Source organism: Hoplias malabaricus, chromosome 17, assembly GCF_029633855.1.
Source record: "Hoplias malabaricus isolate fHopMal1 chromosome 17, fHopMal1.hap1, whole genome shotgun sequence".
Classification (NCBI taxonomy): Eukaryota; Metazoa; Chordata; class Actinopteri; order Characiformes; family Erythrinidae; genus Hoplias; species Hoplias malabaricus.
Genome location: NC_089816.1, coordinates 1,080,688 through 1,104,950, shown reverse-complemented (window position 1 = coordinate 1,104,950; position 24,263 = coordinate 1,080,688). Strand labels below are relative to the sequence as shown.

The following is a 24,263-nucleotide window of genomic DNA, read 5'->3' as shown; positions in this document are numbered from 1 at the left end:
TTCCTTCCCAGGTTTGTTCCTTCACCTTTTAAAGAGTTTTTCCTTGTTATAGTCTTCACCTAGGGTTATTACTTAAAATTCTAATTCTCGATTTCTGTAAATCATTTTAATCCCATTCATCCTCGCCTGAATGTAGCCAACGTTCCTTCAGCCTCGAAGGCAGAGCTGCCTCCAGAAGTTTTCTGAGTGGTGATTGGGGTGTCTGATCCGTGCACTATTTTGGCCAAAGCATCTGATAAATGTTTCATTAAAGACCTGAGAGAAGTCTGGTAACATGTGGAAAAGAGGTATGTCATGCGTCATGGAAAAGTTCAACATAAGTTATCAGTTTTCCTCATTGTGTGTCAATAACTAACTCACTATTGAAAGCTGAAAGGTACCAGATGAAAACGAGTCAGTTCATTGGGTGAGGAGACAGAAGGTTACGCAATGTTTCATTTAAAATTACTGCATTTAAAATACACTATGTTTTTCTTTGTCTGATTTGAATTTAACCTGAGAACTAGAAGTCGTGTGGTCTAATGCGGCTTGTCCACTGTCCTCTAGCTAATTAAGAACCTACGTTTATTTTATTAATACTTTTGTTTATCTCAGGGCCCTAGGTGTAGAACCAGCCGTGTAAATAATTTAGACAATAGAGAGGAACCTGTCCATCGAAATTGGAGCGAGGATTCATGAACACCCTTAAGCAACTCAGAAACAAGAAAATTAAACTTAAAGGCATAATAATGGGGGAGAGAGGCTGTTGCAAACATCACACACACACACAAAGAGAGAGAGTCCTCTCCCAACCTTTCTATTGTAGTGCACACACACGTAAGTAATTATAGAGAAAGCTTTCAGCATGGGACACAATTAAAATGATTACAGTTCAGCCTTTTTATGCCCAGATCTCCGGACACAAATGGTGAGGTCATTATTAGTGGACCAGCAATAGAGAGAGAGACAGAGAAAGAAAGAGAGAGAGAGAGAGAGAGAGAGAGAGGGATGTGGTCTCTGAAGGTCAGATAGAGTCTCAGGGAAAAAACAAAGAGGCCAGAAAAAGTTTGCTGTCCATTCCCCACACAGTCAAAAGATCATCATACCCTGGGGGTAGCGCCCTCTCTCTTTCACTCTCTCACCGCTCGTTCCACATGCCAGTCCCATTTCACAGCTCTCTTTGGATCTGCAGGATACACACACACACACACACACACACACACACACACTGTCCCCCATCACCTTGCTCTGAGATGAATGAAATCTCCGCTGTCCTCCATCATTTTAATCACTACATTGGAAAATGCCTTGTTCATGGCTATCATTTTCTTGGACTGCCTCTCGGCAATTCTGCCTCCCTCTGTGTGTGACAACCTCTCTCCCTCTCACTCTCTCTCTCTCTCACTCTCTCTCTCTCTGAAAAAGGTGAGGCTCTGATAACAGACAGCCGATGATTGGAAGAAACCCCCAAATCTGCCTCCACTGCCCTTTTTGGATCAAGTTTGGGAAGGAGGAGGGATAAAGGGATAGAGAGGTGGAAAGACAAAGAGGTAAAAGTTTGGGGGATGGTGGAATAGAGGTTTTGAGGGATGAAGGAAAGGATGAATAAGAAAAATTGAGAGAGAGAGGGATGGTGGTAAATAAAGTTAGAGGAATGTCAGGGTGGAAGGAGAGGGGGATGCAGAGGAGAGGAACGGATTGAGGGCTGAAGAGATGGAGCATGGAGGGAACCCAGTTTCACAGCATCTCATTACATTTCAAGATTTTCTACTGAGGCTATACAAGCTGCATTTCACACACACACACACACACACAAACACACACACAAACACACGCGCACACATTCTGAGATAGGTGAGGCTCCGGAAAGCAGATGGCAGATGATTGGGAGGAACTCCTAAACCTGACTCCTCTGCCCTTCTTGGATCGAGTTTGAGAATGAAGGTCTGGTGTGATGTGTATTTTTGTCTGTGGGAGGTGGAGGGAAGCAGGGATGAAGGAATGGAGGGATAGAGAGGTGTAGAGGTGGAGAAATAGAAGAGGGGTGGGTTATACTGAATGATGCAAGAACCAGCTAACAGCACAGCCACCTGAGACACCAGAGCACTGCTGCCTTTCATTTAATTAATCATTTATATGGTACAAAAGAGCTACTTTTATGGTGCATTATTTAAGAAATAAAGAACCAAAGGGATAGAAGAAAGGGATAGAATAGGGATACGAGAAAGAGAGAGAGAGAGAGAGCTGTCACACACCACAGAAGACAAGAGGCAATTTGTAACAGATCACAGGTGTAACACACTTTCCTTTTCACTCTTTTTTATATCCCATTGAAATCAGACCAGGCTCCAGGACCTGGCTCTTTTCCTTTGGCCAAGAATGAATTCTGAATATCCAGATTTACAAAAGTCGGTGATAAGCTATAAGTCTTCATCTGTGAGAGTGAATCCAAGGTCTCTCTCGGTTCCAGCAGAAGCAGAACCATAGTCGTTCCACTGACAAATCCTTAAGTAGTACCCAGTAAAAGTAGAAGCTGTAATCTTTCTCTTTAAAACAAAACAAATACATGAGCTTTTGGAGTGAAGCAATAAGCAATCCACTTAAAAGTAGGCTACCACTCCAGCCGACGAAATACACAGCTAACAACAGGAGTGTGTGCTATTTCAGGTTGCATTTGTGACAGTATTTCACTGGATTCATTAAACTTGTTTTTTTTATTAGCGAAATATATTTTATTACGTTATTAATATTATATTTTATTATTTAGTATTGTTTACTATCAGTTTATATATATATATATATATATATATATATATATATTAATTTCATATAATGGAACCTCTCAAAAGTATAGAAACTCATACTAGGTTCAAGTGATTTAACCAGTGAAAGAGCTGTCATCCATTGACCTGCTTCAAGGAAAATGAAGAATAAAACAGGCAACGTGATCTGCCAAAGGAAAACATACCCTTTCATTTGATAAAGACACTTAAAACTTGCAAAAAAAAGTCTAGGCGTTGTTTTAACGGTCTAATCACATTCCTACAACATCATAATGAGCATTACACCATGCACTGACTAGATTTAAGATGAATTCATTTAATAAGAGATCATTCCTTTGCAGTGCACACATTACTGTCTCTAATGGAATCAAGCATATGGAGAAGTCTCTATACAGTATAAACACTGGATAAAAAGTCCTATGGCTATAATTACAACACAGCTTGAATACAGAAGGGAATTAGACTCTTATTTTGACATATATCTGTTCCTGCAGCAGCAGAGATGATCACATTTGCACTAATGTGATGCTGTTAAAGTAGAGAACATTCCCGAGCCCATCTTCTCAGGAGATAAAGTTAATATACAGATAATATACACATAATATACCACTGGAAAATGAGAGTGTTGCAGATATTTGTCTTATTATTAGATCATGAAGAGAAATAACTGACCATCTGAATATGCAAATTTGATTTCTGGCCACTGGATGGACAGCAGGTCAAAGATAAGGGTCACATTAGAGTAAATGGAGAATATAAATGATACTGTGTTTTCTGGCTAATTTTTCAGGTTAAACATTGGACTGGATGATTTGGTCGTAAGGAAGTCTATCGTATCCATTTTGATCTGTATTACATGTCCCAAAATTAGGGGAATTGAACTCATCCTTCTTCTGAAATGAGTGGTATTCTGGGATACTGGGAACATTGCTGTGAGCATTTGAAGGTATTCGCCACTTAAACAATAGTGCGGTACAGTACTAAAGTTGAATGACTTGCTCTGGATCAGAAACAGAAACTAGTACCAAAGCCACTGGATGTAGATCACTCTCACAAAGAACATATAAACCAACATTGGGAGGTCAGTACCTCTTTTGTAGACCCCTGTCACTTGTGTGTAGCTGCTCCAGAAGATTACCTTTTGTTTCATGATTATCTAGTTTATATAGAGTCTGTTGTTTAGAATAATCTACAAATGTGATGAACAACAGTCTAATATTCTTACAATAATTTCGTAGAGAGAAATGTTAAGAACAACTGACTATAATAAAGATGTATTCACTTACAGTCCTTACAATTATTCTAGATGTGGTGTGTCTTGCTATGAGTTAAACAAGTCTGTGTCTATAAATGAAGATGAGTGAAAACTCTAGTCTTCTATATGAGCGTTTCTGAAAATATTCCTGAGAAAACATCACTGAGGACTCATTATTTCTTTAAAGTATTGGAGAATCTTTTAAAGGAGAAACTGTTTTTACATGTCTTTAAATCCACAGAGCCTCAGCTAAATATAGAAATACGCAAAATAATAAGAGGATGTCAGAGAACCAAACGTTTGTATTTCTGTATTTTATATGTTTTTTTCCCATCTAATTTTCACCAAAGGCAATTTTCTGTCTGCTTTCTTTTTTTAATGAAGTGAAAAATAAATTTAAATATAAACTACTTGACACATTCTTGGGTGTAAACAGCTAATTTCAGACATGGTAATGTGGACGAAAAAATACCCACTAAACAATAAGCCTTTTATTTTACACTCTTCTGATCATGCAGCTAAAGAGTTCTGTGTCCTGTGAAGCTTGTATATTTCAATATTTCAATGTGCATATACTACCTTGTGTAGTATATGCATGCACACACACACACACACACACACACACACATAATCAGAGTAAAAAAAATAATAAAACAAATAAGAAATATAAGACAACTGTTTTTCTATAAAGAAGTAGGTGGGAGTGAGTTTCATGTTTTGTTCAGATTCTCCTTGATTGCATGAATTTGTTAAATCAACACCACACATTATTTACAATCATTAATTAACCGCTAAAACTAGGTATGGGATGATAACCTCAAATAATACAAACTCCACAAGGAGAGATTTGGAAAAAGTCAAAACCAACACATTTACACCCAGAATATTACACTCACTGGAATAAAGTTATTTGGCTTTATTCTAATGTTGGGCATTATTTGTTATTTGTTTATTTTTTTTAGCAAATAAACCCTTACGGCTCGGATAAATAGCTTTTAAAATCTCTGGTGCCTAAAACTTAATATATATATATATATATCAGTGGCGATTGTTCTAAGACTGTAAGGGAAGCTCAGCTTCCCCTAAAATGTAAAAAATAAGTGATCAAATATATACTGTTGTGTGTACATGTCATTGAATAAATATGCACTACAATGCACTCAACTTTTTTTCAGAATCAGCTTCTTATCACTGGTAAAGACGCGGCTTTCCTCTCAATCTCTCCACTGACCATATAGCAGCTCTCAAATGTTCTACAATTACAGACTGTAGTTTGTGTGTTTCTCTGCATACTGCAGGTGGTAGAACATTCTCAGCGCTGCAGTGACACTGACTACAAAATTTTGGATTATAGCCATGAGTTAAAAATCTCAGAATGAAAAATGATTTCATATGTTAAGGCATTACTTATTGCAGTGTACGTAAATTAGTTTTCTGTAATGTCTCTGAAGCGTGTATATTCGGATATATATGTATGTGTGTGTATGTGTGTGTGTGTATGTGTGTGTACAGATGGTGACAAGATTCAGCTCAGGGCTGCATCCTCGTGATTGATGAGGCTAATTTTGTCAATTAATGAAGAAACCCCAGCAGATTAACATCAGATTGTGGCTGGTAACTGTTAGTGTTCCTGATGGTCTCAGATTAATTTTAATTAAGCGTGTTTTTAGCTCCCTCCTCCGACTCAATTCCAAGTTCGCTGAGCCCCGTCCGAGGACGTGTCCAGGAAATTATGTTGAGGAAATGTGTATGCTTTAAGAGCCAGACTCCCAGCCAGAACAGCCCAGCACTGACGTTATAACGTCACATTTAATTTGCACGCAAGCCATAATTAGTAGCTTTATTTGCATAATGGACCTGCTAATTGGTTCATAAGAGGCAAGTGAAGTCAATATGTCCGGTTAATGGCAGGAGCCCGAGTACAAGAAGAGTAACATAACAGAATGAGACAGAAGGACACAGACAGACACACAGACGGAGACAGATTAAGACAGAGACAGAAGGGAACAGAAGACAACAAACAAAGACAAGAGAAAACAGAAAGAAAAAGGAGACAGACAGAGAAATTAGAAGGCAAATGCAGACCGAGGGATACAGAAAGAGACAAAATGAAAAAGACAGTGATAGAAGGAGACAGACGGATACAGAACAGACATTGAAGAGTCATGGAACAGAACAAACACTAAATGTGGAAAGCTTATTGTTGCATTATTGCTCTAAGAACATTATATGATTATTCTACTAATATCTAACTAGTTTTCAGTGATTATATCTGGAGAAGGTCTTTATTTCTTTGGTGAATAGTTAGATGTGCTTCACGACATAGTTCAGTTAAATTTACAAACCGGCCATTGTGTCATATTTTTCTGGATAAAATCACTTAAAACTTACAAAATGTCTCGAAAAATTGTTCAATAGTGATATAATATTTTTACAAGAACAATAAAAAATCTCATCAAAATAGTAACTTTACAGGAGAAGAAAAAATCTTTTGACTTCCAAAGGAAGTCAAAGTAAAAAGATTTTATTCCGAATAATTTTGGAGCATTTCTATTGGTTTATTCATTCATTCATTCATTCATTATCTGTAACCCTTATCCAGTTCAGGGTCGCGGTGGGTCCAGAGCCTACCTGAAGTCATTGGGTGCAAGGTTGGAATACACCCTGGAGGGGGTGCCAGTCCTTCACAGGGCAACACAGACACACACTCACACACTCACACACTCACACCTACAGACACTTTTGAGTCTCCAATCCACCTACGGTGTGTTTTTGGACCGTGTGAGGAAACCAGAGCACCTGGAGGAAACCCACGCGGACACGGGGAGAACACTTCTATTGGTTCATTCCTCATGAAATTTTCACACAATGTAAGGGACAGCTGCTGTGTTCCAGTAATGAAGTAAAATAAAAATCACAATCACATATATTTAAGATTATTTCATTTAATATAATTTATATGAGTGTATGTTGATTCCTGGCATATTACCTTAAAGAATAGGCAACAAACCAAACACTTCCAAACATAAAGCATGAGCAGAGCAAGAGAAATGTTCAAGACTGTATCTCTCGAGGAGTTGTACTCATCGAGGAATGGGTACAATCCCTGTTCCGTTCCAAAGATCTGAGGCACTAGTGGAGCGATTAGCAGCTCAGGACTCTTTTCCGCTCCAAATTGGTGACAGGGCTCATTACCGTTGTGCTGAAATCATAAAGAGAGCTTTGTGTATCTGAGATTATCTGTCCATACTCTTTACAGTATCACAATCCTCTCAATAATCCCACAACAATGCACCAAATAAAACAAAACAGAACAAAACAAGGCTCAGAACAGGAGCAGCTCCAATTCTCCAAATGCTGCCACACACTCCAAAACAAATGTAAAATCCCCCCCCCCCCCCCTCTCTCTCTCTCTCCCTCTCTCTCCAAGAGAAAATCAACCTCTCCCCGCTGCTGCATTTGCATGTGATAAAGTAATTTGCCGACAATGGCTCGATTCAGTGGAGAGAGGAGTCTGTTCTTTCCATTAAAACGTGGAAATGAAAGTGAAATCACGAGGCGTAACGACAGGCGTGCAAGCAGTGAGAGAGAGAGAGGGTGTCGAGGGTGAGTGAGCAACAGGAGAGAGAGAGAGAGAGAGAGAGAGAGAGACAGACAGAGTTGTTGTCGCTGCAGGATTAGCACTGCAACAAGTGCTCAGAGCTCTACATCAACCCCAAAGGCCCAAGACAAATGAACGACACAGCACAGCATCTATTAGACAGCTTTAAACCCAGGTCTGGGGGAGGGTGTGTGTGAGTGGCAGTGGGAGTGGGAGGGCAGAGTGAGAGGGGGGGTGATGGGAGGGCAGAGTGAGAGGGGGGGTGATGGGAGGGCAGAGTGAGAGTGGGGGGTGGGAGGGCAGAGTGGGAGTGGGAGTGGGGGGTGGGAGGGCAGAGTGAGAGTGGTGGGTGGGAGGGCAGGTTGGGAGTAATGGAGTGGAGTCTGGCTCAAAAAAGAATAAACTTCAGAACTTAATTACATTGTCTCATGGCCCTAGAAAGACAGGCATCAAAACATCTGCTGTGTAGTGAAAATTATGTTTTAATAAGTTAATAACAATATAAATAATCTGAAATCTAGTTACTATATGTAGTATTTCTCATTGTGAATTTGGTGTAAAAACATTATTCAACCTATTTCTAGTTTGTTTTAATTTGCATTTTTTCCAAATAATAAAGCAAACCTGGCAGTGAAATAACACACACTTTAACTAAGCAAAATCACTTTAAACAAGCAAAAGTATCTCAAATAACCGTCAAATAATATTTCTACATTAGTCTAATGAGGAGAAAGTGCAATATACTGCGAAAAGAGCTCATTTGTTCTAGTGAAATATTGCCTTTGCTTTTCTTGCAGCTGAAATACGTGTTTGGGTATTATGCAAAAAAAGGGATAAAGATTTAATGAAAACACACTCACCACTATTGCCCTTCAGTATGAAATAGACAAGATCCATGTTGGACCAGACACTTTGAAATGTATTAAATGTGACCTTTAACTCTAAGGTCAGCCTTTTAACCTGTAAATATATATATATATATATATATATATATATATATATATATATATATATATATATATATATATATATATGAGATATTTTTGTAAATTCATTCATCATTGAGCTGCATTTTGTGAATTTGTACATTAAGCCACATATAAATAAGCTCATTAAAAGACGTAAACTACGCCCACAGTTTGACCCTGTCAACTCTGCCCTGTAGAAGAAGGCAATTCATGGCCACGTTTAGTGGTGAAAGGCACTCCAAGACGAGTGGCTCAGCATATCATTGAGTTTGGGCTTTTTCAATTGATTCTATGCAATATTAATTAATAAAAGATAATATTTTGCTGTGAAATACCTGTTGAAGATAAGTATAGGTTTTTAATGAAAGCTGTCTATTCTTCATTTTAGTACATGAATGAATACAGCCTGAATGTTATGTGCCAAAAGACAAAACCAATCTTGTGGACTCTTACTCTGTCTGTACAACGTTAACTGGACTTTTTTTTTTTTAAAAGGGAGCCATTACATAATGGGTTTTACTGGTGTTACTTTTGAAGTGTCCCCTGATCTCAATATTCCGGACAAGTATTTCAAGAGGCCTGGGCAATGGTTAAAGGCTTCTTCAATCTTAGTCTCCTCCTTGAGGAAAGCTTACTTAGAAGGAAATTTAAAGCATGTGATAAGCTACTTCTGCAGCCAGGAGGTGTGTCCTGAAGTAATGGATAAATAAATAAGCAGTAGAGAGATCATCAACTATTTCCCTTCAGAAAGCAGAAAGCCTGGAGTGATTCTGAGCACAATCTAAACAATGGTAGTTGCCTTTCTTGGAAAAACATATTATGGCAAAATAAAATAGTCTAATTTTGGATTGAAATAAACAAATTATGAAGTGATTATGATCCAGTGATTACTGCAGTGATTAATATGTTGTAGCTGGTAGCAATTATTTCAATCCTAACTGCAGTGGTGACTAGCTTCTCATTTCTTAAACAACCATGTGGTTGACATGTCATATGATTGCGCTAAAAAGGTTACTCTGTTTCAAAAGCATCTAATTATTGGTTTTCATCAAGCAAAGAAAACAACTGGACATTGCTGAAATTAATGGAACTGGGTTAAGAATTGACTCTTTCATTATTAAAACCAGGAAGAACAGTGGTGTAATGGAATAAATATTGAATTACAGTCAATAGAGATCAATTAAATGTTTGGTGAACTTGAATCATGAAGATTCATCATGAAAATAAGAGGAGTTTCACAAGCACAATTTGATGGGATTTTGGGGGTGGGGGGGGGGGGGGGGCACCTGTGTGAACATAAGAAAATCACTAGTTCATGAGGTTAATTGGAAAACTAGGCTTTAAAATCTAAGCCAGATGCTGTCAGTCAAAATAATGATGTGTGACCATTTTATTTATTTGTTGAGGCAATGTATTTTCAGAAACTCCAAAGAACACCAAAATTCTCCAGGATTTCTCTTTAGCATCTGACTGGATTTAAACATTTCTGAAAATCGTCATAGATTTCCTAATTTCAGAACGATCATGCAAGGAGTTTCATGTGTAATTGTCCATATAAAAGTTTCATTGCACTGATTTATAAGTTATGTGAAGCTCTAATATGCGCATCTCTGATCAAAACTCAAAAGAAGAGAGCAAAGAAGAAATTCCTGTAGGAAAAGAATGCATCAGCAAAACCTTCAAATATAAAAAAGAGAAAGTAAAGATCAGTAAAAAGGGTGGAAAAATGAAGATCTGGGTGGAAAAATAAATAAAAATAAATACAAAACTGAAGAAAGTGAGTAGAGTATGAAAACAGAAGTAATTATATCTGAATTTTACTTAAAATCTAATGTAATTATTATTAATATCCAAATGCATCATACAGGGCTCAGTCCATTATTTTTACACATTATTATACTGACACCTAATTGCCTGGATGTGTCTGAGATTCTGTACTAAACCTATAGCTTAAAAATGTCCACTTTCATGGGGGGCGGCTCTATGAAGAATAATTCAGCGTCTCCAAAGCTATTGGATTCTTCATAACATGTGATTTGCACTTTATATTGTTTGTGTTGTTAAAGGAACGCTAGGTAGTATTTTTACCATAAATGTACAGCTTCAACATCACTGTGATGCCCCACTGACCTGTAATGGGGGCCTGTAATTTGCTCAGCAATGCAGAAACCACATTATGTAACTTTTGGAGGAGGATAGGAAACCAGTCCCTCTCATTCCCTCTTGATTTCTGTATAGTGCTGTAAAAGTGAATTACACTCGGCAAATGTAGTGGGAGCCCAGAAGTAAAAATACCAAATCTTACCTAGTGTTCCTTTATATATAGTTTGTTCATTTTGATAGCACAAAAAAGACTAATTGCCCCTTTAAACTGAACTTATTTAGTCATTTCTGCTGCCCTGGACAGTCTATTTCTTTTACTGCTACTCTAATATATCTGTTCATCAGATTTTCTCATGTTACAATCTATAAATTTCAGCCAAACAGATCACATCATTGAATGTTGGAGTGTTTCCGGGGGTCTGAGCTGGAGTCTCCAGAGAAACACATCAGTTCTGCTCTCCATTTGAATAAAAATGACACTTCCAGAGGGAGTGCACATATTTCACTAATCATGTTTCATAAATCACATTTTTGTCATTGCCCTGTCTGAATTTTTAATGCAGTATGGTTTTTCTCCCTTCACCGTGTCGGTCAGATGGAGAAACGTCTTGATGTGAGGTTTATTCTGAGAGTGAACTCCCTGGAAATTCCACAATCAGCGTCTCGTTAGGAGCAGGGAAGTGGGACTGATTTGGCAGCTCCATTAACTCAGAGGAGACTGACATGAACACTCTCGCTCTTACTCTCTCTCTCTCTCTCTCTCTCTTTGCGAACACCTGCATGCCCAACATTTTTTTTTCTTTTAAATGAAGAGTATTAATCAAGAGTTAGTGCCTTTTTTCCTGCAGTGAGTATTTCTACTCTTCTGGGAAGACTTTGCCCTAGAGGCAATTTAACATTGCTGTGTGGATCTGATGGCACATTAGTGTGATCGGGAACTGATGTTAACAGATTAGTTCTGGACCACAAACAACTCATCCCAAAGCTAATGGATAAAGCTCCCTTTTTTCTAGAGAACAAAGTACCATCACCAGTCCTTGGGTGCTTTATACCCCTCTGGCTCATGCTCAGTATTGGACAGGGGGATTTTTAGGTACATGTGCAACATTTCAGCTTCCAGTTAAGTTTACGTTTTCTATGTATAGCCACATGAAATGAAGACTCAAATTACTTTGTAGTCACTAAGTTAAACAGTTCATGCTCCATAGAGAATGACCCCCACACGTATGCAGCCATGTTTAAAATTGATTTATTAAGAAATCCCAGAACACATCCACAATCCCTACACTGCTATTGATGCTATGACTCCAAAACTGTTCAAATACTAACAGTACCCCCTTGTGGATCATATTGAGTCTGTGGGTTAATACACATTAATAAATATAGTTTAAACTATAAAACAATGACAAATAACTATAAATAAAGCAACAGATCTAAAATAAATAAGACTAAAGCCCCATTCAGACAGGATTGGTTTTACCTGGGGACATTTTGTAAAGTCATTATTACTGGAGTATCTCAGCGGTTTTTGTCCAAACAGACCATTTCATTCATCTTTCTGGAGTGCGTTCTCTCACCTCTGGAAAGATTTCTGAGCCATTTACCTACTGTAAATGAGCAGTGAAAATATTTCAGGCTATTTTAATCCCATGCAAATGGACAGTTTATAATATCAGTTATAATAATTGGGTGAAGGATTAGTAAAGGTTTTTTTTTGCCATCTTCTCACCCATTATCTATTTTGAAGCAGTAGAAGAAAAGGTTGTTAAGGGCCGTATATGTCTTGTGGGAGTGCTGTTCTCAGAACAGTAGTGACAGTCTAAAGCTCTGATAGCTCTGCTGTGTCTGATCCACACTGTGTTAATGCAATGTGTGAATCGAGTAACCACTCCCATCTCTTATATTTTCACCAAGATTTACATCCATTGCAAATACACCATACATCTTAAAAATATTAACACAAATCTGAAAGTCCATTTTATACAGCTGTACAGTGGAGAATATCCAGTTCACTTCCGCAATGCTATAGTTAGCATATATCTATCAGTGTATCCTCCATTAGATTGATTTACAAATCACAGATAACAGAACAAAACTTTCTACCTCAGAATTTGTTGCTTAACATTTTTTTATGTCTAATTATTATTTTGCAAACAGCAAAATGTATGCTTTACATTGTAGTGATATTTTGTAAAAGAGGAACACAAAAAGTGTTGAAAAATTAAACTGAGTAAAATGATTTCCAATTAAATTCCAATAAAAGGAGGTTGAGACATTTTTAAGAGGTATTTCCTTCTCCTGAAAAGCTACATTTTCAGATATGGTCGCTTGTCCCACAGCGAGAGGGGGTTGGGCTGAATTATCCAAGCTCCAGAACTGGGATTTGAGGAATTTGGGGAATGTGGAGAGGCAGCAGAAACTGATCCTTGTTCTATTTCTCTCTGGCCCTCCCCAACAAACAACACATTGAGTCAATGGAGTTAATTTGCATAATTAGAATATGCAAAATCATATCACACACAACACACAGCTCTGACGACATTCCCCCCCAAAAAAACACAAATCTCCCTGAGACAGCGACATAATCAGAGTCTCAGTGCCAATTCTACTCTCCCTCAGCCCCTTTCTTTATGACCAACATCATTGAAAACACAGTGATTATTTGGGCCTGATATTGTTTTTGGGGCTCAGCACCTATTAGAGGGTTGTTAATTAAAATCTTAACGTCCCTTGTGACGCATGCTGAATTAATGTGGCCTATTGTTCCCAAACAATCTCGTAATTGTGTGGATATAAACACAACTAATAAAGGCCAATATGTATTCCATACCAATCTCTCTGCAAAATGAAAAATAAATAAATCTAAGACTTATTTGCAGATACTTCTAGAGACTTTTATTTTGAAAGTCATTTAATTTGGAGAAAGTGGAAGTTTGACTTGTTTCAAGCGTCTGCCAATGGAAAATGACACATTCCCTGGATGCAATGATGTAAAACAAATTCAATTTTCTATGAATTTATCACTGATAAGACTTTTAATACATTTAAATATTCAAAAGAGGATTGATCATATACACTGACTCGTTTAAACCTAGTTTGGACTTAAATCTAGTGCACACCAGTTCTTGTTTATTTACTTTACTTCCCACTTCAGCTGAAAGGCCTGGGTCTCTATTTTCCATATATATTTTCAAGCACAATTTCCAAAGCAATGAAGGAAGTATTTGCAAACACGAGAGCAGCACTGATATAAACATGCCTCCAGATTCAGAGGGTGACCTAATTCCATAATTAGCAGAGCTTTACCACTAAGTGAAAGCACAAATACGACACAGAATCACCATCACACAGTCTTGGAAATATACTTTACATGTAAAAGTTTGTGTACACTTTTTATGCTAGTGATTTCAACTACATTAATTACTGTACATTAACTGTAAATATAATTTCCCTAGAAAAGCATGGAATGAAATGAGCCTATGCACTTCAACAAATTTAGGCTAGAGGGGTATAAAGCCCACTGGTATTGAGCTGTACATCCCAGTGAGTGAAATGACATGGGATGCACTGAGGTAGGTGCCTATGAGCCCTACACAAGCCTAAAAAATAGTAAATCCAGTTCATTTAAACAGCAAGAACCATGGACAAGCACTAAATAGGTACAGGGGTATAAAGACTCCAGGATTGTGCTGTTGAGTGGTGGAACTACGCTCCCTGGAGGTTTGAAGCTCCACCCAATATTTGGAATGTGCTGTAGTGGTGTTTATGATCCAGAACTAATCATCCAACATCCATATCTGACCTTACTCATGCTCATGATGCTAATGTTCTGACATCTAGTATAGAAAAGCCTTCTTAGAAGAATAAAATGTGTAAGTTCATCAATAAATATGCATGAGCATGTGTCAATACGCCATGTATCTGGTATAAAAAAAAATGCCCATGAATAATTTCCAGTACATTTCATTTCAGGTCACACAGCCTTGAAGGGAAAGGGGGAAAAAAGCTTTCTAAACACACTGCCATGTCCAGAGACTTATGGCTGACAGAGAACATGTTGGTGCTGTATTTGTGTGTTTTTCAGTTTGTTTCAAGATGCCTAAAGCAACCGAAAGAACACATTTCCTGAACAGGTGCTAAAGCTTGCTCGAAAAATGTGTACAGTGTTTTACTGCAAATAAATCATCACTACAATGGCCTAAAGCTTGGGTTCTCAAACTTTTTAACCAAAGGGTCAGCCTGCTGTTTGTCATCCCTTGAGAGCGGCCGAACTGAAAAAGTAAACATATACACAGAAAAAAAAAACGATTTGACATATCATAAAGTAATAATTATTTAAGTCACTCTAGACTAAGGGACACAATCTTGTAGGAATTTACATTGTGGTTTATGACAGAACGTGTGTGAGTGTGGATGGAAACCTGCTTCTCGTTGAAAGGAGCTGATGTAGACGCTCTAAAAGATGGGCAATTGTTGTATTCTTCACTTTAGCTAACACTAGTAATGTTCATTTGAACACTGTACTTTACTGATCCCTGGCCTAAAGAATGAGTAGAGTCTCCTTTCTTAAAATTTGAAAGCACAATAAATCCTGAATATGTGAAGTAATTCAAATTATTACATTGTTGCACATATATTACAAGTTCAAGAATCATATGTATGGATTCTTAGGTCCTATAAACGTGAATTCATCTGGAGAGAGTGTCTCATTTCATTGCCAGATAATTGCAACTGATTCAGAAATAAATATACATATAATTAATGTGACCGAATTAAGAAATTACACTTTTTTTTAATTCTTAAGTTTTCTTATTATTATTATTCTTCCAACCATTTCTTTTTTTCTTAAAAGACTGTCCAATCCACCTACCAACGCATTTTGTGGACCGTGGGAGGGAACCAGAGCGCCTAGAAGAAATAAAATCACGCTTTTTAACACCTGTAATTGTGACCATGTTTACAACACAGTGTTCAAGATATAAACATTTGTTACTTGTATTTGTTTTTTGTTTTGTCTTTATTAGGGAAGAAAGAGTGAGCAAAAAAAGGCACAAAATACTGAGTACATTTCAGAACGTTTTAGTCAATTGAATAAGACACTTTCTCCAGGTGAAATGTTTTATAAACCACTCTCTAAAAACATGCTGCTTCATCTTCTACTTAAAACTATCTTATCATGAGAAAAAGTAGGTTTATTCAATAGATCTACAGATGATGATTTCTCTTGTATAAAGAGCATTTTTGCTGTGTGTGCAACTTGTAGCTAGTTGAGAATTCTTGTAAAAACAAGCTTTCTTCGCATATTTTTGCTCCACCTCCCCATTAGTAACTTTTGGAAACACAGAGGTCAGCAGTACATGTGCTACTTTGACCACAGGGTTAGAAGAGACAGAGCAGTGCAAAATAAATGTTACCATAACAGGTCATACCACCATAAACCTAGTAATATATCTATTATTACTCATCATGCTATGATTATCACAGCGACCCTGAAATGGATAGGCGGAAAAGATGATGATGATGATGTTATTATTATTCAACCTATTTGCAGACTATTTCACTTGTTTAAAATGTAAGATATATTCATTAGATACAGTCACTTATAACAAGCAAAAGCATCTATAAATCATTTGATTAATCTTATTCAATTAAGCCTCATAATGAGAAAATTAAATACATTAACTAGACTGAATATGATTTAATTTAGCATGGCATTATCACATGCAGTATATCATCGGATAAATCCCCCCACATTCCTCACAATACATTACATTCTAGTGAAAATGAGACGTGTCAATTGTGAAACACAATAAAACTCTACTTCTGGGAAACTTTCCAGAATCCAGCACCTTTCTTCTGAACAGAGCTGTTATATGATGCACAAAAAAACAATGCATTTAATGAGACTTGCGCAACCTTTTTTTTTTTTATAAAAAGTCTATTTATAAGAACATAAATAAGATACACATGAAGACACAACATAATCAATTCATTTTAGTCCTTTTTTTTTTTTAAGTTGGCTAGTGCTGTAGGAATATAATGATGAAAAGCAGAAAATGTAGAAAAGTATGGTAAAATGGAAATGGAAACACAACAAAAATTCAAAGTACACTTTCACTTCTTTCTAAATGAGGACACAGACTAGACATTTAAGATTAATTCGTATAATATTATTGCTTTTTTTAATTTTTATGGTAAATATAGAGGCAGTTTAGAGCTTCTAGGAAATTCCAAGTATTGCCTGATGGATGGCTGGGGATCAACACCTTGAGGCAAACTGCTGCATAGAATAATCCAGTTGTATAAAGTTTAGCCAGCAGTTGCAGGTTTTTTTTTTATTATTTTGACCCTCTACAAACAAACAAACACATTAATAATGAAATAATCTGGCAAATCTCTGCATGTCCATATCAAAATTCAAGATTCATGAGTAAAATAAATTAAATAAAAAAAGAAAGTCCAGTGCAGCTCTGCAGCTAAAGACATTTTTCTCGAATTTCACTTTCCTATGGAGACTTCCCATGCAGGAGAACCACCCCTAACACCAAGAACCACCCGCCCCCAACCCCATCCCCAACCCCATCCCCACACACACACAAAACACAGCTGTACTGAGTTACTATTCTCCGGGGGGCTATAGTTCAACTAAAAGCCTTTGTGGCGTCCCATTACTTCTGATAGATAGATATCACTAAACTGCTGAACAAACACACCACTTAGTCATTTGCATATATTACAGTAATGGAGTGAAAAAATAAACCATTTACATCAATAAATGTTGCACAGATGAAACATTTTTTGCTTGTGTGGACAGTTTGCAGGGATGTGCTTTGAGCCACTAGCTTCAATAACTGTTTTTTTTTTGTTTTTTTTTTATGTACTTGAAATTAACAACCTGTGTTGGGGATTTACTGAGGAAACTTGACAAACAAGGTCGTCTAAATTGGTAATTAATGCACATTATTTAGGAGCCGATTATCAATTCTTATTTTTTCATTGTGAAATATTCAAGAAAATGCTCTAGTGTCCAGGGTAATGTTTGAGTTATTCCTCAATAACTCAAAATCTGAACAGCCCTGTGAAGGACCGGCGCCCCCTCCAGGGTGTGTTTCTGCCTTGTACCCAATGATTCCAGGTAGGCTCTGGACCCACCGCGACCCTGAACTGGATAAGAGTTACAGATAATGAATGAATGAATGAATGAATTTTATCTGAATACACACATGGCCATGTTGAAAATGCATGTATCTGTATTTTACCTTTACTTTTTTCCCCAATTAATCACTGTCCCTCACAACCCCACACTGTTTCTGTTTCTATTTTAGAAACAGAAACAGAAACAAGAATTATATCTCACCTGTATACTGCCATGAAACATGACATACGCATAACCAATGCATATTTGTTCTAGTGGCTCTGATATCTTTATGTGAATCTAATGCGATATTTAACCTATCTTTATATCACAAAATGTCAGCACTTGAACTATAAGAAGGCTGTTATTATGATGGTGATATAATCTAAACAAGCTGGGGAGACCGTACTTACAAAAAAACAGAGGCAATGCCTGCCTTTTTGCCTTGAATCTTATGCTTGTTTATCTCATAAAATCTGCTGCATCCTCCATTCTTCTCTACTTCCTTCAAGGCAGGGTTCTAAATCTGATGTTTGCACTTCCATAAAAACAGGAAAGAAACAAATGTTCTGCATGTGAAACCTGCTTCTTCACAAACACATTGTGTTGGCTTTCCCTGAAGCAGAAACTTGTGAGAGTGTGTTGTGGGTGGGGGACTTGGGGCGGGGGACTTGGGGGGGGGGGTAAAAATGACAAGAAGGAGTGTGATTTCAGGTGAAATTAAATTACACAGTTCTCAGCGCTCCAGATTGTTAAAAATAAATAAATAAATATATAAATAAATACAAAGTGTGTAATACAGAAGTGATTGAATCCCAGCTCAACTCCTGGAGGATAGTGTTTTGTGGTGTAATATCTAGAGGCAACAAACCTGTCTGTGAATACATAGCACATTAAGAAAGAAAGAAAGAAAGAAAGAAAGCATCAGTACCATGTCATTTTTTTAATGTGAGCTCATAGAGCGTCAATCGATGTGTCCCACATCACATCATGTCAAGTATCTCGTCAGTTAAAGGGTCATGCTCAGGTCAACCCCATAAAGAGGGAATTATGGGGCAGTTGCTATGGCGACAACCCCTCCTTCACCCCACACTTCACCCACCCTTCATAAACCCCTTTCACAAATTCAATATCTCTCTCTCTCTCTCTCTCTCTCTCTCTCTCACACACACACACACACTATTAGTAGCACTCTATGGCCTAACATTTATAATACAACCCTTATAAACAGTGAATTAGCTTTTTTAATGTTCACTAATAGTCCACTTACATTGTGTATAGTCTCTATACTGAAAAGCATGAAAATGAATCTGCACTTGAACCAATGCTCAACTTGTCTAATGCCAAGGAAGGACTAAAGAGGTCTACATCCCCCTAGAATCAAGCTGTGCATGCTCTTTGATTGTAATTATACACAGTCTTACATGCGCCCGTCACCCGCATTCTCTCACCTCAGCCAGTCTCAGCAAGTCAGCGTACTTCAGCTCCATAACCTCAAATAGATTTGTTTACATTATAAAATAAATCATCTGGTTACATTCAGGGCACAACACTACAACACAATGCATTCTGGGACCTGAAGTTTCTGGGACCTACATCTGCCAAGATTTCCTGGCCCCTCACCCCATCTAGCAATATATAGCCAGCACTCACTCTCCACTGAGATCGATTTTGAGAATTAAACATAGAAAAACAGGTACCCAACCTCTCTAACACTGCTGTGCTCTTGTAAAGGCTGAATGCCATTAAATGTTTCCATATCAATGATGTGTGGTTATTATTTTTTTCAACCAGGTAGAATAGAATTTAATTTAAACCCCTCAGATCACCAAGCAGACCATAATCCTGCCCAGTCTGTCAACCCTGATGAAACCTGGTCGCTACTCCTGAGCTGTTCTTTAACAGTTCTGCAGAGATACTGGCAAGTCCAGACCCTTCTACCTATTCTGTTTCCATTCACTCAAGACCAAATTTTCAGAGGACGTGTCTAATCGATAACAGCACTCTGTCCTCATTTCAGCCTCAACCTGCCACCGTTACAGAGCTACCTTTCCTTAATCACTTGACTCTAAAGCACCACTCATTGACTCGGAGCAGATCGCTAATGCACGCAGATGCTATTATTCTTACACCACCCAAAGTGCAGCGCAAGCCTCCATAAATCTCTACACTGGGCTCGTGAACAAAGAGCTAAAATAAGGTTAACTGCTGTCTCTCCTGCTCTCAGGGAACATATGGGAAGTCTTTTTGACTTGATAAATCACTGATTAATGAGTCCTACTCGCAGTTAATAAAAGAGGCGAATAACTAGGGGGAAATAAAGTCGGCCTGTCACTCAGATTCGGAGGACAAAAAAAAAAAAAAAACAGAGCAAAAAACTGAGCAAGAAAAGACAACTTTTTCCCTAGTCTCATGGCCAATATTTCTATTTGAATATATAAATATTTCCATGTGATTAAGTAAAACCCCCAAATCAGTTTTGTCAGATCCCTGTACTCTTTCTAATAGACTCCTGGAAATGCCTGAGCATCACTAATTGAATTAAAGTGTTGAGATTAGCTCGCAGTGGAGCAAACATACTCTGATATGGAGACGAAACAAGCGCAAGGAGAACTCAGGAAGTTAAAGAGAGAGGGCTGTGGCTGGTCAGGAGGTTGAATCGGTGCTCTGTGATAAGTACACATGGCTAAAGAGCACTCCATTATGGTCCACAGGGAAACAAGAAGTAGTGAAGGAACGTTGTATAAATAGCTGCGAGGCTCAACTCCCTCTGTGAGGTGGATCCATCAGATAAAGGTCTCACTCCTTCTCACAAAGTATGCCTTCAGGAGCACCAAGGGCTTTAGAGACCACCACATCATTTCTCTCTGTAGGAAAGGAGTTTTTACATTGTTGCAAATGACTAAACTTGTCTCTCACTTAGGGGTGGGCGATATTTCTTGGTATTTTCATGATAATCTTGGTGATATGATGAAACAATGAAAAATACTTTTATTAATTTCACTAATACACTGTTACAAAAAATCTATATTAATTGTATATTGTATATATATATTATTTATATGAGGGTGGCGCAGCAGGTGGTGTGGCAGTCACACAGCTTCAGGGACCTGGAGGTTGTGGGTTCGATTCCCGCTCCGGGTGACTGTCTGTGAGGAGTGTGGTGTGTTCTCTCTGTGTCTGTGTGGGTTTCCTCCGGGTGACTGTCTGTGAGGAGTGTGGTGTGTTCTCTCTGTGTCTGTGTGGGTTTCCTCCGGGTGACTGTCTGTTAGGAGTGTGGTGTGTTCTCCCTGTGTCTGCGTGGGTTTCCTCCGGGTGACTGTCTGTGAGGAGTGTGGTATGTTCTCTCTGTGTCTGCGTGGGTTTCCTCCGGGTGACTGTCTGTGAGGAGTGTGGTGTGTTCTCTCTGTGTCTGCGTGGGTTTCCTCCAGGTGCTCCGGTTTCCTCCCATGCTCCAAAAACACACGTTGGTAGGTGGATTGTCGACTCAAAAGTGTCCGTAGGTGTGAGTGTGTGAGTGAATGTGTGTGTGTGTGTTGCACTGTGAAGGACTGGCGCCCCCTCCAGGGTGTATTCCCGCCTTGCGCCCAATGATTCCAGGTAGGCTCTGGACCCACCGCGACCCTGAACTGGATAAGGGTTACAGATAATGAATGAATGAATTAATTTTTTATATGAATTATATGTAATATATATATATTACAAAGTTCTATTTTACTGCAAATGTAATTTCAATAATTCAGAGCCACTTTCCACCAGACTTCACTGTGCATAAATGACTCATGTAAAGAACATATTCCATATTATTGGCTAATTGCATGAGGTCAATACACTCTACGAAAATGTGTCACTGTGGTGGTACCTTCTGCTGTTTCTGTGGTGGGACGCTCAAGTTTACATATTCAGTGCCTTTAATTAGGGAACAGAATTCTACCTTATTTTAATATAATTGCAGATTTTAAAAATGTGCTGATTTCATACACTCCATTTTACCTCCAAGACTGGTTTTAGAATGATATAATGAATAATGGTATAATGAAAGATTACAAATATTTCTCTCTCCTAATGGATGAGAGGATGTAATGTACCTTTATGGAACTTTTAAACATTGTTGTACCTTTAAAGGTAAATGTACACAGTTTTTACATTTAGTGACCAATACTGTCCCTCTACCGTACCTTTTTTTCTGAAAGAGTAGGTTAGACTATCGCGATATCACAATACTTACTTTTTTAAATCGTTGTCATTAAATGACAATATTTTCGCAAATGATACGTTAGAGCACAGCTCTAGTCTCACTTTTTATCACCATTTTTAATCACCAGGTGCCGTTTATGGTGTGTTAAAATTTCATAATGAATAGGCAAATTGTCATTACTTATTCCTCCAAACAAAGCTTACAATACCATAAACTGAAAGTTAAAAATCTAATTTTCTTTCTTGGTTTTCGTTCAACAGTAATAGCGCACATCTATCCAAACAACCTCTACGCTTGATTCAATGGCACAACTGACTGACAACTACAATACTTTCTAAACCTCATAAATCTTTTCTGTAGTACTCTGAGCCATCTATTTACAGGCTGAAACTCATTATATCCATGCAGCACAAGTGATGGGACATCAGGACACTCCCCACTAATCTTTCCGTCTTTCTTATGAGCTGTTATAAACCTGTCATCCAAAAAGTCAACCACAACCTTGGAACAAATACGTATTATTCCAAACAATTTCAGCCTTTAATTTCCCAGAAAGACGACTAAGCCACACTGTCACATGGTGTTATATACCGCATCAGCGTCTGGGTTATTGTGGTGTAAAACAGCACTACAAAACATCGGTTATTTTAAGAAGACAAAGACAATAAAACACATAAAAGGATATTGACATTTTTTCAACAAACTTATCCTGCTTGTCGTCCGTCTTGGGGAAGTTCTTGATGTCATTCTCTAGTCTCTGGATGTGGCGCTCCATTGTGTCCAAACTGCCTTTAAGGGTCTGTGCGGATACTGTAAAAAAAACATATCACATAGGTTACATGTCACATGTCTATATAGATATTGTTTTCACGTCTGACTGGTAACATTGCCAGTAAGAAATGATACACATAAGTATATGCAGATGTACAGAACGCAACTGACAAAATCCTGACAGCGAGGCCAGCGTAACTTACTGAGAGTATCAGACTCCATCTGCTTGTGGGCAGAGCGTCTTTGTCAAGACTAGAGGAAGACCAACACAAACTGTGCATCAACAGGTGAGCTACTGTCTGACTTTACCTCTACAGGGTGGAGTGTCTCTAACAAAGTGAACAGTGAGTGGACACAGTGTTTAAAAACTCAAGCAGCACTGCTCTAACACACACTACCACCACCACCATGTCAGTGTCATTGCAGCACTGAGAATGATCCAACACCCACCATCATACCTGCTCTGTGTGGGTCCCTGTGCATACATACGTACCTGGCAATTCAAACACAATACGATAAAAACAGGAACCACACACTCACAACTCTAATTGACCAGAGACTTCACAAGAAGCCACAACACTTTTTAAAGAGACTGATAATTACCAACAGGTGTGAGCCGAGTAGTTGGTGACGCTGAGTGCGGGAGCTCAAGGAGAGGCGGAGTACGTGTGACAGTTATTTACCATTACAGTGAGAGAGACATCAAAAGTCACTCTGCAACATAAACTTTAAATATCTAACATCACACGCACTTTCAATAAAGACATGATTTTAAGGAGGCAGCACATGAAAAGGACCTGACATTACATCTGTGTTACAATGCTCTTTTGATGAAGTGTGTTCTGAAAAGGAAACATATACTTGCTGTGAAGGGTTCTATATGTGAAGATCTCAGATGACAGCGATAAAAGAAAACGACACAGGCGCCAGTGGGAAAACATTTTCTGTTATTACTAAATTATTGTTTTGATATGAACCATTTCTGCCATTACTATAATTTATTCCAAGCATTAGAAGGTATATATATATCTCCTGACATCTGGCAGCTCAAGCTTTAATCTGGGCAGAAATCTGAATGGATGCATATTAAAGTTCCCTCCAAAGAGGTCACCAACCAAACAGAGCAGAGCATATGTGTTAGTTACCCAGTTATATTAATACCTATTCTAATTCTGAGACCCGCACTAATCTAATTCTAATTCATTCAGATATCTGCTGTAAAAATTAAACAGGAGATTTGTAATTTACTACAAAAAGTGAAAAACTATTTATGAACGTGATTATTTATTACTATTTTTTTCAAAGGTCAACTGATAAGAAGTGACGAACAAATTCATTGCTATAGCGCCTGTATTACAGAGTTTATTCTATACAGCACAGGTACCCACATGGGGCAGCTAGAATCCATGACACAACCAGATCACTATCTGTCAGAATAACAGCTGTTTCACAGCATGAAGTGGAACCATT

At 38.0% G+C, this 24,263-nt stretch overlaps 1 protein-coding gene across 2 annotated transcripts in view; it reads right to left on the bottom strand.

Annotated features, from left to right (window-relative positions):
- diaph2 (diaphanous-related formin 2) overlaps positions 1-22,828 on the bottom strand; it is a 159,673-nt gene extending 136,845 nt beyond the window's left edge. For both annotated transcript variants that reach the window (XM_066649669.1, XM_066649670.1), the window contains exon 1: positions 22,708-22,828. In XM_066649669.1, the coding sequence (XP_066505766.1) occupies positions 22,708-22,797 (90 nt within the window). In that variant the 5' untranslated portion in view covers positions 22,798-22,828. The remainder of the gene's footprint in view (positions 1-22,707) is intronic.
- Positions 22,829-24,263: the final 1,435 nt, after the last annotated feature.